General features: G+C 36.3%; 1 protein-coding gene across 9 annotated transcripts; it reads right to left on the bottom strand.

Moving 5' to 3' along the window:
- Positions 1 to 352: 352 nt before the first annotated feature.
- On the bottom strand, positions 353 to 14347 carry LOC135584527 (bifunctional riboflavin kinase/FMN phosphatase-like). 9 transcript variants are annotated; one of them, XM_065184090.1, is made up of 12 exons: positions 14053 to 14191; positions 11326 to 11400; positions 9425 to 9533; positions 9001 to 9187; positions 7116 to 7246; positions 6135 to 6204; positions 5964 to 6029; positions 4514 to 4668; positions 4331 to 4426; positions 1026 to 1177; positions 876 to 959; positions 353 to 790 (listed from the first exon to the last, which is right to left on the bottom strand). In XM_065184090.1, the coding sequence occupies exons 3-12, from the start codon at positions 9498 to 9500 to the stop codon at positions 641 to 643; spliced, it is 1167 nt and encodes a 388-aa protein (XP_065040162.1). In that variant the 5' UTR covers positions 9501 to 9533; positions 11326 to 11400; positions 14053 to 14191; the 3' UTR covers positions 353 to 640. The 9 variants fall into 9 exon arrangements, with proteins under 9 accessions (XP_065040162.1, XP_065040157.1, XP_065040163.1 ...); XM_065184085.1 differs by lacking the exon at positions 11326 to 11400 and having other exon boundaries at positions 14053 to 14347; XM_065184091.1 differs by lacking the exons at positions 11326 to 11400; positions 14053 to 14191 and adding an exon at positions 11245 to 11263.
- Between the last annotated feature and the right edge of the window lie 1381 nt (positions 14348 to 15728).

Raw genomic sequence — 15728 nt, 5'->3', positions numbered from 1 at the left:
GTACTATTGATGGAGACGCCCATGTAGCACTGCACAGATGTTCCTGATCTCGAAGAAAGGCCATAGAGGAAGGAGAGAAAAGAGGAGGAGAATGGCCAATAAAGAGCAATTAGAAAGAGTGACGTGAGATATACAAAACGGACAAAGTAATACGGAGAAACATTGAGGTTTGTATGTATTGCATTCACTGGTTCGAGGGAGGATGGCGAAGTGAAACAAACGGGCTACAAGCCATGGAACTTCCAAGTTAGTATGTATTGCAACAACTCTTTGGAAACTTCTATGTAACGAATTCTTTGAAGACTGAAGAAAGAATGAAATAACACAGGAATACCAGAAAGAACATAGATGATGTGCGCAATGTGCTTCCTGCTTATAGCATTTAGAGCAGAAGAGAAAATGTTAGGCAAAGTTCACAAGCTTTAAGGTAACATTAGAAAAACATTCACCTCTTTTTGCTCGTTTGATCAAGAGATTCATGTTTTAGAAAAGAATATAGGTTAACACAATCATGTTTGCATTTGGCATCTTCTTCTGTTTGATGAATGTGGCAGTGAACAAGGCCATACTTTGGTTCTTGTTCTGACCGTTGACCAATCTGAAAGATTTATCTCTACTACACATCTAGAACTCATGCAATTCAAGAATGACAATTACTCCGCAGCATGGAGTTCTTCAAATATGCTGAATCTTTGGAGCCTGCATATATAGGAAGGTCAAGGGCTTTCTTGGCTATCCTACCATCCTCATGAATCCTTGCAATCAGACTCTCGAGCGACGGAAAATTTGCCTGTGAGTTCAAACAGAATACTGTCAAACAAGCAGTTGATGTAAATTCCTCTATTTTTCTTTGTTCTTTCTTTACTTTCCAATACCTCTGGTCTTATGTAGCCTACAATAGCGAGGCGCAACTCCTCCCCGTAAAAGTCCTCACCAAAGTCATGGAGTAGCCATGGCTCCTGGAACCGATAACACTCTGTTAGAAAGAACAAACTCCAGACAACTATAGACAAGAGCACACTTACAATAGTCTTCTCGGTGTTGTCAAAGTATGGGTTCCAACCAATGCTCATGACCATCTTGTAGATGCCCCTTGTTGAGAGTCCTGCCCAGCCAAAGTAGACTCCTGATGTGTGCTCAGAGAGTATTGTAGAAAAATTTTCTGCAGGTAAATTAGCTGCACATATTGCAACATGGATGATCAGTGTTGACAACCAACTAAACAAAGTGAAAAATAACTGTATGAGCAGCAAATATTACTAATATTGATTCATTACACTGTTTTGGAAATTTAAAGAGAATGATGTAGTGCATCTCTCTCTAGAACAAAAAAGTATCAATAATAAATTGAGTCATTAAGTTATTTATAGAAAGGGAAAGGAATGTAGCATGACAAATGTTAAGTGGTACAAATCAGGATGGAAAAATATTTTAGTTCATAGTATGAGTAAATGTTTTTTTCAAATAAAGAGATTGTAACAATGGAGGATAGACTAATACAAGCAATGAGGGCTACCAAAATAATATTCATAGTATGTCTTCTTTGCAACAGAACCCGAAATGACCTTAGTTATTAACACAATCCATTGGTCTCCCAACAACACCTCTCTATCAACCTCAAGCAACAAACACTGCAAATAAAAGCAGTGCTGCAAATTAAGTACACATCATTTTCATCTCGCTCCAACAGAAGAAAAACTTTGGACCATAACTGTGACGTGGTTAGCGTTCTAACCACTTGATGTTTCTCCATGTATAACTTACAGTTGCACCTTAACCTTTATAAACAGTTGCTAAACCAAAGTATTATCATTGTTCACTCTTTAACTTGTGACTTCAGGCAGCCAAGCGCAAGAGGCAAACAGTCAGAACTGGATCCAACAAAGGTCAGATATAGAAAGTTGTAAATCCTCATCCAGAGTTTATTTTCACAGTTTCAAACCTCCAATTACAAGGGAGCAATTCTACCATTGTACCAAGGCGGCAGGGCCCACCATCGAAGGAGTCAAAATATTATAATGTAAATTTTGCAGAACATTTTACGAATGTTCACTGTTTCTCCCGGACCGGTACAGGAAACCCTAGTTTTCCACTTCTCATGCAAGCGCTGCCTCCATAGCGCTCACAAGCATCACCTCCACCTAAGCAACGCTCGCGAGAATTGCCTCTGCTTCCGCCTCTCCAGGGCTCATGAACATCGCCCTCCAAAGCAGCAATCGATGGCGACCTCCGGTTGCCACGACCTCACTGCACCGCCATGTCTTAGGTAAGGTCTCTTCTTCTCTTCCTCCTCCATCACTTCCTCTTCTTCCCTCTTTCTTCCTCCTTCCTCTGCCATCCCTTCCTCTTCTCTCTGTTTTCTTCCTCTCTGAAACACCAGTACTTACCAGTGTACCATGTGTTGGTACATCAGTGCAACTGGTACATACCATTTCGGGCCAATAGGGCAAACATTGCATTTTATAAGACAAGAACTGAATGTATCAAAATGAATTCCTACTATCAGAAAATAATAGTATTTCTTTAAACATATAAGGTGGAGTTTGATGTAGTATGACTTTCTATAGTAGTGCAACTATCCTAAGACCATTTTCAACAATGTCTATACCAAGGTTCGCCGAACCGTACCGTACCGGCGTTTCGTCGGTGGCTCGGTACGGTACGGCGTACCGAGCGGTATACCGAGGTGTACCGCTCGGTACACCTGATTTCACCGATTTATCCCTCCGAAAATACCTGAAAATTAAAAAAAAAGTTAGGGTAGAGTTTTCAAGTTACAAATAAATATAGTAATAGTATAAGTTTAGCAAAATCAATGTAAATTAGGTAAAAATAGCATCACATATCTTTTTCGGGCTTTGAGGTAGTCTTGTTCGAGGTTCGTATTTCAGCTCGTTATAGATTGAAATATCTATAAAAAAATCAGTTGAATTGTTAGACTATTTTGTTACAATATAAACTCTAAAATTCAAATGAATTAAATAATCATATATCTAGATATACCTGATTGTTAATTCTACCACCAAAACGAACGACGGGCCTCCACGGGTGGTGGATCGGGGTCCTCGATCCGATACATATCAATATGATACGTTTGTTGGACCCAATCATGAAATTGATCCCATGACATAGTGTATTGATACACCGTATGCCATTGATGCATCAATGTGGTACTGATCGTAGATTGATCGTCATAAATCATATTTGTCCGAGGCAGCTCTTGAGGCATATATTAGTGTTGTTCTGTATCATGCTGTTGCTCAGATAAGGATGACCAACTATCACCATACTGTTGTTGCCCATATGATTCTTCATAATACGATGGCTGTGAATACGATGAGTCTCTTTCTGTGTCTATATCATGTATGCTCTGTTGCATTTGTTCATATTCATCCACTGCCTTCCCCTTCCCCTTCTCCTTTCCCTTCCGCGCATAAACTTGACCAGTACCTTGTCGAGTTCCATGATCTGAATCTTGAGTGGCATGTGTAAAATATTGCTCCTCAGTCCATTCACCACCCTCAAGTTGTGCAGACGAGACCAACGACTGCCCGGTATCACCGCCATCATCTGTTGAGGCACTGCTGTCCGTGTTGCTGTCATGTCTCTGGACCGAACGAGAAAGAGAATGTGATTGTGAAGGTGTCTCGTCGCCCGACTCGATTCTTTCCAACGATGCAACTGATGCTACTGCCTTCCCCTTTGCCTTTGCACGTTGGGCGGACGAGTGTGACCGTTGGAGCACTGTAGCACTGCTACAGTGTGGTAACGGTCGATTTCGACCGTTACCGAGTGGTACCGGTCGATTTCGACCGTTACCGAGTGGTATCGGGCGGTAACGGTCGAAATCGACCGTTACCGAATGGTACCGGGCGGTAACGGTCGAAATTTCGACCGTTATCGCCCGATACATGCTTTTTTTGGTGTACCGCCCGGTAGAGGGCGGTCCGCGTACCGGTCGCCTCTCGGACCGGTACGTACCGCCCGTACCGGGCGGTACACATCGGTATGGCGAACCTTGGTCTATACCTTGATTCCTTAAACAGATCAATTGAATAAGAAGTAACTAGAGAAATTATTTCACAACTAAACAAGAAGAGATAAACCAACAGACCAAGTTTCACAGATTACATTCATCTTCTTATATGATCTTTAGAAAATTCCTTATAATATTCCAAATCCAAAGTCCAGCTTGTAGAGAGAAAATAAAATTGAAAACTGTTGCACAAGGCTTCAGACACCTTTGCGAAACATCAAACAGAGGCAAATTCGCAGTCTTTGATATCCTGACTCAAATATGCAGTTATAAACTTCTTAAATCCTGACATACCTGTTGGTATCCCAAGTACCTTGGAGCCCCTACCAAATCCCTTAATAACAGGTCCTCCAATATACCATGGTTCAATTGGTAAAGTGCCTTCAATCCCTGCAATTTGTAGGCAGGAAATCTTCAGAAGCAAAGGAAAAACTTACACAAAGTGATAAATTTTTAAACAGAGCTTTAAGAGCATACAATCTTCAAAAGGAGGTAAGCCCCACTTTTCAGGATGCAGATCAAGCAAAGAATTGATTACCACATCCGCTGAACTGTAAAGACCAGCTTGTTTCGGAAGAGATGGCACTGCTACCACTGCCATTCCTGCTGCTTTGCCAGCAACAACGCCAGGCCTGGCAAGTACGAGACATCCTTGAAAGCACAGCCATATACAGATGACATAGAGAAGGCTACATCTTCAAGACCAAGTTCTTGCAAGCAAACTATAAAAACAGAGTATAGAATAGAAATATATATAGTAAAATTGGAATGATGAGGATGTGCCATGTATCCATTTTCATATATCCTTAGCTATCCTGGTGGGACCAGGTCTCATCTAACATGCCAACAATCACCTACGTGTCAAGCCCCTCATATTACTAAGCATTAATACCTATGTAATATTCTATATTTTACCTCTTTGGAACTTGATTATGCTTAATGTTCTATATAGCTTATCCTTATTATAACTCTGATTGTTCTTCTATACCATCTTATAATATCTTAACAATAAATTAAATAAATCATACCCTGGACATAGGATGGGCTGCATTATGGTGTAAAATAGAAAAAGGATCAACAATCAAATTTATCTTTTGACACTCGGAGCGTCGCCTTTGCAATTCTTAACATAACTATAGGACTTGGTACACAAAAGACTCCATTACCTTCACTAAGATAGTCTAGGACAAACAAACCAACTACTTTTCACTTTAAAAATTTTAAAGTATTTTTCTTCTGAAAATTCTATAATATTCTTGTTTATTAAATTAAATGTAAATCATCAACATGAGCAGCACATTAGATATTCAATGGTCCTTGCATCACTGGACAAACAGCTGCCCTTTGAGTTTGTATGATCCTATAAAATTCATTCATGTTCAGAACAATCATAACTCAGTGACCATTTTAACTATCTTTATTGGCACTGCATCCTCTTTTTATAATAAGAACCAAATCTTTGTATGGAAGATTCAACAAGAAAGCAGGATTGAATCTATCATGTAAAATGTAAATCATTAGGAAAATACAAAACCAAAGAAACTCACAATTAACAAATTGAATTATATTTAATTTTGTTTATTTGGTTTATTATGTTAGCATTGAAGGTCATACACGTCAAACAGAGATAAATTCAACTTAAACAGTCAAAGATCAACCAACAAAATTTGCATTTATATCAGATATAGGCATAATTATAAATCTGCTCTATAATTCTTCCCATTATTGCAGAAGCAAAATAATCATAAAACAAAAGAACAATACAGTAAAAATACATAAGATATTCATTACTGTGTAAAATCAAAATTTGTTATTTCATTGTAATTTCAGTATTCAGAGAAGAAAGAAGGACTAATACTAAAACTCATGAAGATATATGATGGTGGAAGGAAAGAAAATTGAGGAGAATTAAGATTTGAAAACTTACAATGAGTCCTCGATCACCAAGCAATTTGAAATATCAACATTCATTCTTTTGGCAGCTTCAAGGAATCTTGTCCAAAAAAATTCAAAATTTCCAAAGTAAACATTAATATAATGAACAATGTGCCAAGCATAAAAAAATCAACAAATCATGCTACTCGTTTTGGTGTCTCACATTTCTGGGGATGGCTTTCCCGTAGTAACTTCATCACCACCAATGATAACAGAAAATGATTCTTTCCAGCCTAAGTATCAGAAATAACATTATGAGAACAAATAAGAGAAAGTGAGAAACAATAATCAAAATGCCAGCAGTAGGAGAAAACTTAAATAAATATATCAATATGTTAAAACCAAGGAATGTTGTATCACGTATTAGACCCCATATCAGTCCCTGGCAAGACCAGTATGTAACGGTGTACTGACACATGGTATTGGTCAGTGAATCGATACACACCAATGTTTCGAAGATGAAAGAGAAGATGAATGCTCAGTGGAGGAAGAGGAGGAGGAAGGAGGAGGAAGACAAAGGAGGACGAAGGAAGAGAAAGGAAGACGAGGAAGGAGTTAGAAGAAGGAAAAAGAAGAGGCGATGGAGGAAAAGGAAGAAGAAGGAACAAGATGAAAGGGTGGTGGAGGAGGAGGAAGCATACAAGGCAGGTAAGTGATGATGAATGATAGTAGAGGCAATGTCGGCGACGAATGACAGGAGTGGCAGTGTTGGATGGCAAAAGCTCGAGTGCCATTCCATGCTCCTCGTGAGAAGAGTGCTTGCAAATGGGCTCGCATACGCGAGCCCTAATTGGAGATTTAAGTTTTTTTTATTTTTCTAATGGATTGGACCTGACCAACCAAAACGGGGCTGGCCCAAGTACCAGTCTACACTCGGACCGGTAAGTACTAACTGTTTTGTACCAGTCTGGGTGAAACAGAGAACCTTGGTTTTGAAAGATAATGCTTTTTAAGCTGGCATTATACCTTGGTGGAAAGAAATCTTTGCTTCCATGCAGGATTTTGAAGAGTTTGAAGCTAAGGCAGGGCCAGCCCATGTACCAGTCTACACTCAGACCGGTAAGTACAAACTGTTTTGTACCAGTCTGGGTGAAACAGAGAACCTTGGTTTTGAAACATAATGCTTTTTAAGCTGCCATTATACCTTGGTGGAAAGAAATCTTTGCTTCTATGCAGGATTTTGAAGAGTTTGAAGCTAAAGCCAAAGTCACCCCATTACTCCTCAGATGTTTAATCAACCGATTAGCACCTGGCAGAGCTTTGATATTGCACCACCTTCAGTAAAAAAATGCAGTAATTCAAGTCAAAGTTAAAAAAAGAACCTTCAACAAAATACTGTTCCTTAGTTAAAAAGAAGCATAACAAATATGGCCTGTCCATGCATGGGTCATGACCATGTGTGGCCAAGAACACTGGCTGTGACTGCTAGGAATTGGAATAAGTCCTCATAATCAACTCTATAATGTATTGTATACTAGCATTGCTCTATATGTTTATGATTTTTATTACTAATAACTGATTGTTAAACTAAAATTCCAGCAACATATTGTTACTCTTCTTACATCAATTTATTGTTTATCTGTAATTCAAGCTCTAACTAACTGCCAGCATACTTTTGTGAATTTCTAAACCATGGTTCATAACAGCCCAAACAGCTTTCTTAAGCCTAATTATTTAACCTAAGAATCCAAGACATCTTAAACTTCCAGCAAGTCCTACATTATTCTAAATTAATTATCAAGCTCAATCCATTTGGATATCATCCATGCATGTTCAGTATATCAAATTGGATTCAGCAGATGATTACAATCCTGGTCTAAAGTAGCTCTAGCTACCTGGATGTGGATTGAGATTTTGGCATGTTGACACGTAACTGGGTGGTGGAAGAAAAGACAGGAAGGAAAAGAGAAGGAAGAAAACCAAATATCTCAAAATATCAGGAAACCTCTAAAGGTTCACCCCAAGGTCTCTTAGACAACCTAGATTCCAGTGGAAAACAATTTTTTCCCTTTCCTTCTTTGGCATCAATTGAACAGAAGAGAAATGAAAAAGGAAGATTATCTGCTTGAATTTCTCTTTTCTGAACATGACCAAGGTTTTCAGTTCAAACTGTTTGACATGCAAATACATATTAAATGTTGAAACTCAACATGATTTGCTTTCAAAAATAATCAAAATCAATAACCAATAGGCCTCAAGATACTTGCTACATTTGTGATAACTGTTGAATTCAAATTTTTGTATGCTGTAATTTTAGAAGAAATTTCCCTATAATTTCATCGAGAAGTCTTCAAACACCTGAGCTTGTGTGTCCTTCGGTTCAGAGAAAACTGGAAACTGACTACCCCGAAAGGAAAAATTTTATTCTCGTAGATATTTTCCTATTAATATTATAAAATAACCATGGGACCAGTAATTTTAGGCCAATTTTAGGGACCCAAAAGGGACATATCAAAAGCCTATCAAGTTCAAAATTAGTGCACAACTACAATAGTCACCAGGGGTTTGTCTTCAGCTCTCTTTGCTTAAAACTAAGAACAGGCAGTAATAATAGCAAAACCAACTTCAGAAAAAAAGGCCAAGAACTGGCCCCTGGAAAGGTGATTTAGTTTTTCGGAAAAAAAACCAGCAAAGATGGAACTGCAATGGTGTTGAATCCCTTTTAGTCCCTCCTTTCTAGTAGTTTCTTCTCTCACAATATTACTATCTCCTTTTAATCAATTTTCTTAATTTGTCAGCCACATACTGTCTTAGCTGCAGTTTCGGATAGAACAGAGGAAAACATTATCTATAAAAGGTGTGGGTACATTCACTGTCAACAAGGCCCTTAAACAGTCCTTTCTCTACCTCAGACTGCACTGAGGAAAAATGTTAATATCATCGCTAAAGATAGGCGAAGACATAAAAAAGAAACATGAGCATTAAGTGACACTACATTCCCTCTAATCATATATTGCAGCTGTGTTCAATAATGAATGATATAGATAGCACAAAGATGATAATCACAGGAAGAATGTCATGATGCTTACTGGTCAGAGAACATTGGAGAAATTGCAGACATGAGATCCTCAGTTGTCAGAGAAAGTGAAAAATCTTTCACAACTGCAGTTGCAACTTCCAAAGGTGTCCTCCCTATTATTTTCTGAGATATTTTATTGTCCCACCTTTTGCCATATTTAACAAGGAATACTTTGAGAACTTCATTCATGACACCATCTGTCACCGGTTAAAGATTAGGAGATGAACTCTAAGCATGAAACTTAAAGAAGAAAGCTAGGTACATAGACATATTTGTAAATGTATCTCTATGTGTGTTGCAACAGCATATAAGTCAAAGGTCCATCTCACTGTGTGTGTGATTTTACGACAGTAATGAAATTGGAAAAACTTGCGAAATATATATTGTACTTAATATGAAAAAAATGATCAAGAAAAATGTGGGTAAGTACACACCTGTATTTAAAAGTGTACCATCTAAATCAAGAATCACATGTGAGACCATCCGAGGAAAATGCTTGGTTGCGGCCATTTTCCAAACCTCAACAAAGCTATGAAGTTGGTTCTGAGAACCAATAGAAAGTCAGTACGAGTAACTGCACAAAGCTTCATGAAACAACAATAATTTCATTTTTATTTTAGCTCTAGACACAGAAATTGCACTGTTCTGGTAACTATAAGCAATGGCAAATTTCTATACGTTCAAATTCCAGTAAGTAATATATAAAAAGTCTACTATATTCTTTCTAATTTCTAAAATGATGTTATAAAAACAAAGTATACTTGTTCTTCATTTAAAAGTTGCATACCATAAGACCTCCAAATTTTGTGAAGTGAAGAAATTGGTGAACTTTTGTTTTTGGGGGGCAAATGATAAGTGGTGAAGGCAGGATTCAAACTTAGGACCTTGTGATAAACTGTTAAAGTCTTTACCCTAGCTCACACCTTCATTGATTAACTTATTGGTTATGTATTCTATCACAATTAGAAGAGAATTCTTCTTCTAGTATGTAGTAACATTACGTTAATATTCAAATATTATATCAAGAGTTCAAGACAATATTATGTACAAAGAATGGCACTATTCATCGACACCAATGTTGTTGAAGGTGTTGGGCTATTGCGCTAAAAGATGCCAATGTTCTAAAATGCCGCAGGTACTAGGCACTCACCGATATAAAGATGATAAAAGAATAAAAAAAAGAAGAAATTCAATCATTAAAATAAAAAATAGACAAAATATAAGTTTCATATGATTTCAGATTCAAATTATCACCGCAAAATATCAAATTATATTCACTTAACCATCTACAAAACATTAAAGTACTAAATTCTCCAAATCTAATAACAAAATAACCCATGAAAAAGAAGATTAACATCAAAATTAGCACGATTCAAAAGAGCAAAAATTAACAATTCGAAATTCTAGTAGTCACAAATACAGTAATTGACACAAATCATAAACTCTTATTTACAATAATTAACTATTATAAACAAAAAATTAACATAATTTTGCAGGGGAGGAAGCGCTAGGGCTAACAGCGACAGGAGGCCGAGCGGAGGAGGGCGGACTCCTGGAAGAAAGAGAGAGAGGCGGACAGGGCCGTCGAAAGAAATGGAGAGGTAGAGAGGATGCCATGGAAAAGGAAGAGGGAGAGAGGGCTACCGCCTCCAGCGCGTGGGTACGAGCGAGGCCTACCCGACGCACTGGAGAGAGAGAGACCGAGTACAGCAGAGGGTGGGAGCGTTGCCCTGCCAGAGAGAGGGAGAGAGAGAGAGAGAGGGGTGTCGAGGGGAGAGAGCGCGCTAAGAGAGAGGGAGGTACTACGGGAAGGTGTCGCGCTGTACCGCCGCCACCGCTGGGAGAACACTGGTGGTCGGTCGTCGGTCGACTTGCGTCTGGCAGGGATGAGGGTCGGGTCAAATCAGGGATGAGAGACGGGGATGAGACTTGCACCGAACCACTGAATGACACTGCATCAGCGATACGAAGCAAGCAAAGCATGGAAACCTCATCCAACTAACATAGTGATTAAACAGATCAGGTGTCTTACAAAGCGTATAGATCCTCAAAAACGAACATTTTGGACAAAAGCAATATTATTCCTGACGGCTTAAAACCTAAAACATCTGTGACGATGAGAAAGCCCAAAAGCCATATATATCAAACCTACTTTTGAAAATGTCAAGAAGAGATCATCAAACCACTCGTACTAATAAGCACAAGAAACTGCTGAAAGATTCGTGTACGATAAGTCCATCTAGAAAAGACCAACCGATCAAACGTTCGGCGTTCAAGTAAAAATTATGAATTAGCATCTGCAATGATACGAAGCATCGACTAAATGGATCGTTACAAGAATTCTCTGAAACAACAACTCTTGCTAAACACCCAACGCTGCAATCCTTTTTTAGAATTGCAAGGCAAAAACCTGCACAAATAATTCACCTCGACAAGTTATTTATTTATTTTTAACTCATAAATAATTCAATCATACGACATTCATATCATGTTTAATTATACTTTAACAACTCACCTACCAATAGGAATCCAACATAAATTGCATGATCAAAACGTGAACAAGCAACAAAATCTTTATTTATCATCATATAATCATCAAAATTTTATATTATATCACAGTGAACACCCGTGTATCTATATAACTACAAGATCACCATAGCATATCCAAAATAATATTGCATATTAATATCATATAACTCCAAAATAAAAAGAGTTTCAAACAATAATATTTTTCCTCAAACATGTTCACTTGTATACCAACCAAAACTTATTACAAATGCATACAAATATATATTTATTAGTACTTTTTACAATCAATTTGACACAACATATCAAATGTCAAATCATTCTTATTATTTCTATCAAATATTATAAGCTTTACATTTAGTTCAAAGTAAACAAAACCATAACTACAAAACTATATGGTATATTAGAATAAATATCATATTCATATAAATGATGATGAGTTAACCATAATCTCAATAAATATAGCTAAAGATGTATGTATAAATTTATAATAAATATAACTATAGCTAAAAGTAAATGTCAAAACTATAGTCATAATAATACTAACAGTTGCTGTTATGTTATATCCATGTGATAAGACGCAGAATCATGTTTAACCCCAATGATATAGATAACACATATCTTCCTTGTCCAGAAAAAACTAGCTTCGGAATAAATACCAATGTAATCCCTATTGATAGGATCCACATCATAGCCATACTAATCATGCAAATGCAGGTATCAAATAATTGGCCTCCATAGGTTATTTATTATTTTTTAACTCAAACAATTCAATCATACGACATTCATAACATGTTTAATTATATTTCAACAACTTATATCTAACAAAATAATCCAACATAAATTGCACGATCAAAACCTGAACAAGCAACATAATCTTTACATGGTCCACCAAGTTATTTATCATCGTATAATCATAAAAAAATTTATATTATTTCACAGTCGACACTATACATTTACATAACTATAAGATCACCAGAGCATATCCAAAATAACATTGCACATTAATATCATACAAGTCCAAAATAAAAAGAGTTTCAAACAATAATATTTTTCCTCAAACATGTCCACACTAGACTATTTCTCGGGATTTAAAAATTCAAAGAATAAACATATGAGCAAACAACAGCCCAATAAACACCATAACTCATATGCCAATCAAAATTTATTACAAATACATAATTATAAGTACTTTTCATAATCAATTTAACACAACATTAAAAATGTCAAATTATTCTTATTATTTATATCAAATACTATAAGCTTTATATTTATTTCAAAATAAACAAAACCATAACTATAGCTAAATGGTATATCAGAATAAATATCATATTCATATAAATGATCATGATTAGTTATCTGTAATCTAAATAAATATAGCTAAAAATATATGTCTAAATTTATAATAAATATAACTATAACCAAAAGTACATGTCAAAAATATAGTCATAGTAATGCTAACGACTACGATCATGTTATATTTCCATGATAAAACCTAGAACCATGTTTAACCCCTATGGTATAGATAACATATATCTTCTTGTGTCATAACAAGAAAACACTAGTTTCTAAATAAAACCAATATATAACCACCATTCGTAGGTCCAGACTCGAATTGTGTATCCTTGATTCACTTAATAATCAAAACACTCCTTCTCCTAATTATACACACAATATTATTCACAAATCTCTCATAAAATATAAATAAATATCATATATATATTAATTTGATTTTATTCTTCATTTTTCATTGTTACCATTTCTAATTATTCTAAAATTTTATCAATTCCTTATACACTGTAAGTACGTTTATAACTTGCTAAACATGCTTTATCTCTCTGTTAATTCCCACATAATATTGCGACTATAATTTTATCTTCTTTTTAAAAAAAAAACCTAAAGTACAGCATAAAGTAATTAATTTTACAGGTTACATTTACCACTTAAAGCACTATTACAGATTAGCTTTGTCCTTTTTTTCACCATCAGATTAGCTTAAAACATAATTCTTTGAGAATAAACTAATGATAATTAAAAATGAATATTATTAAGGATCCTATTAACTTAGGAAGCTAAAATTAGCTAATTGATAACCCTATTTGGTAATCTAATTAGCAGGAAAGTTACAGAATTCAAAACCATACCTAATTTAGTTTTCTGATCTCTAATGCCAAAAACGAAGGCTGGTAATTTTCTTTCTCCCTCTCTCTTCCCTTTCTTCTTCCTCTGTTTCCTCTTTCTCTTCTGCTTCGTTTCTTCTGTTTTTTTCTTTTATTTTCTTTTCCTATTATTTTTTATGGGTTACGGTGGTGGCTGGCTTAAGGCGGCTGTAAGACGCGGTGGTGAAGAGGATTCCTTAGTCGTGGAATTCCGCAATAAAGACCCAATTTTTGGCTGCCGTTTACTGCTATTTCTTGAATCCCCCCAACAGATTAGCTCGATTAGTTAGTAAACAAACTGGTATTATGCTTGCAATACTTGTAAAATTAAAAGAATTGACAGAGGAACAAAAAGATGAGATCATGGTGGGAGTTACCAGAAACAATAGGCAAAACCTAGCGGCGCTCGCAGACGACCATCGTCTTCCTGGAAACTTGATCGGATTAGAGGTGAAGGAACCGCAGAAGCGACGGCGAAGACAATCTCCGACTCTCGAAGAATTCGTTCGCACCCACCTCCAGACCTCTCCCTCCACCTTGAGATGCTCTGCCTTATAGGTGGTCGCACGAACGGCGAAGATGGTTCCAAGGAACGTTTTGGTCGTGTATAGTGTTTCAAATAATACTGTTTTACCATGGACAAACACATTGGGCATAAAAGTAAATGTCATGGGTGTGTCGGGTCTTTTAGATATTTTGCTTCGTCTTGAGTGGCTACACATTACATACAGAGAGAGATGCATTGAATGCTTTATTTTTCTCCTCCAATGGATGCATCACATATGAAAGGAGATGCCTTCAGTACATTAGGTATTTTGAATATTCTTTTTATTCTGTATAGATGTGTCATGTATAAAGAAGACATCTTGAGTCAATCAAATGCTTTAGATGTTTTTTTATCATAAGTAAATGCATTGAGGATAAAAGGAGATACTATGGGTGCATTAGATATTTTAGGTATTTTCTTATTCTTAGATAATTTAAAATTTCTAGGCATGCTACGACAAATTATATGTTTAGATTTTTTTTTGTCTTGATTAGATATATTACATACAAAGGAAATACTTTAGGTATCTATCAAATGTTTTTGTTTTCTTTTTTATCCCCAAAGAAAGCGTGTAAACAAGGTGCTTTAGTATAACACTTCTGTTATTAATATTAGTATAAGTAGAAATTAGCATGGTGGCAAAAGGAGTTTTTCTTCCAAAAAGGAGCTCCTTTATTTTATTTTTAAGAGGTACGTTAGGTTGGGTGTGCGGGTTGATAGATCAAGCTAGCTACATGGTGTACTAAGAGGGGATCGATTATTGTAGATTCAAATACTATTGACTTGACCATGTTTGATTAGGCATAGGAATCGATTATCGTAGGTTCAAATACTATTGACTTGATTAGGCTTGGCTCGAATAGTAAATTTATCGCTTGTCAGATATTATAGATCTATCATGGGCCAAGTGTGTGATTAGTCATTGTAATTATTTTTATTTTTTGTGCTTGACTTAGGCTAGATTTGGCTTTCTTTTTTTTTGTTGCATGTTGATTAAGGTTAATCATTCTTGCTCCATCTATTGAAGTCCAGCACTTCTTCTTGATCTTCCCCTAAGGGGTGGTGATCTTTGATGTCAGGAGACCTATTGAGAATAAGAACTTTTGTGTGCGAGAAAATCCTCAAAGAGATTTTTTTGCCAATCTTTTTAGATGAAAAGAGGTGTGCAGAAGGACCTTTAACGAGATCAATATTCTGATGAGGTTGGGTTATTTTTCTTGATCTGGTGAGCTCAAGTGTTTTGTTCAATTTTCTAAGGTTAGGCATAATTACCTAATTTAGTGAGGACGAGTGTTTTTAACTCGAGTTGCCCTAGGAAATATAATCGGTTGGATGTTTTTGCTACTTGTAGAAATAGAGAGATCACAAGGTATTGCTTTGATAGAGTTTTTGTTAAAACTCCATGTATAGGCAAGGTATTTGTCGAAATATGTATAGGCAACAGCTTGGTAAAACACATCGATGAGCTTGTGATTATTATGGTGCTTTTACCTCAATGTTTGTTCC

Source organism: Musa acuminata, chromosome BXJ1-5 (genome assembly GCF_036884655.1).
Source record: "Musa acuminata AAA Group cultivar baxijiao chromosome BXJ1-5, Cavendish_Baxijiao_AAA, whole genome shotgun sequence".
NCBI lineage: Eukaryota > Viridiplantae > Streptophyta > Magnoliopsida > Zingiberales > Musaceae > Musa > Musa acuminata.
Note: the sequence above shows the minus strand (reverse complement) of the source record. Positions and strands in the feature narration are given on the sequence as shown.

What these genes read in the sequence shown, in the direction of transcription:
- LOC135584527 (XM_065184084.1), bottom strand. Translation starts at nt 10,973, where the DNA reads ATGCTTTGCTTGCTTCGTATCGCTGATGCAGTGTCATTCAGTGGTTCG. An exon ending in GGAAAGCCATCCCCAGAAAT is followed by an intron (nt 6,030 to 6,134) that starts GTGAGACACCAA and finishes TTTTTGGACAAG; the next exon opens with ATTCCTTGAAGCTGCCAAAA. An exon ending in TAGGCTACATAAGACCAGAG is followed by an intron (nt 791 to 875) that starts GTATTGGAAAGT and finishes TTGAACTCACAG; the next exon opens with GCAAATTTTCCGTCGCTCGA.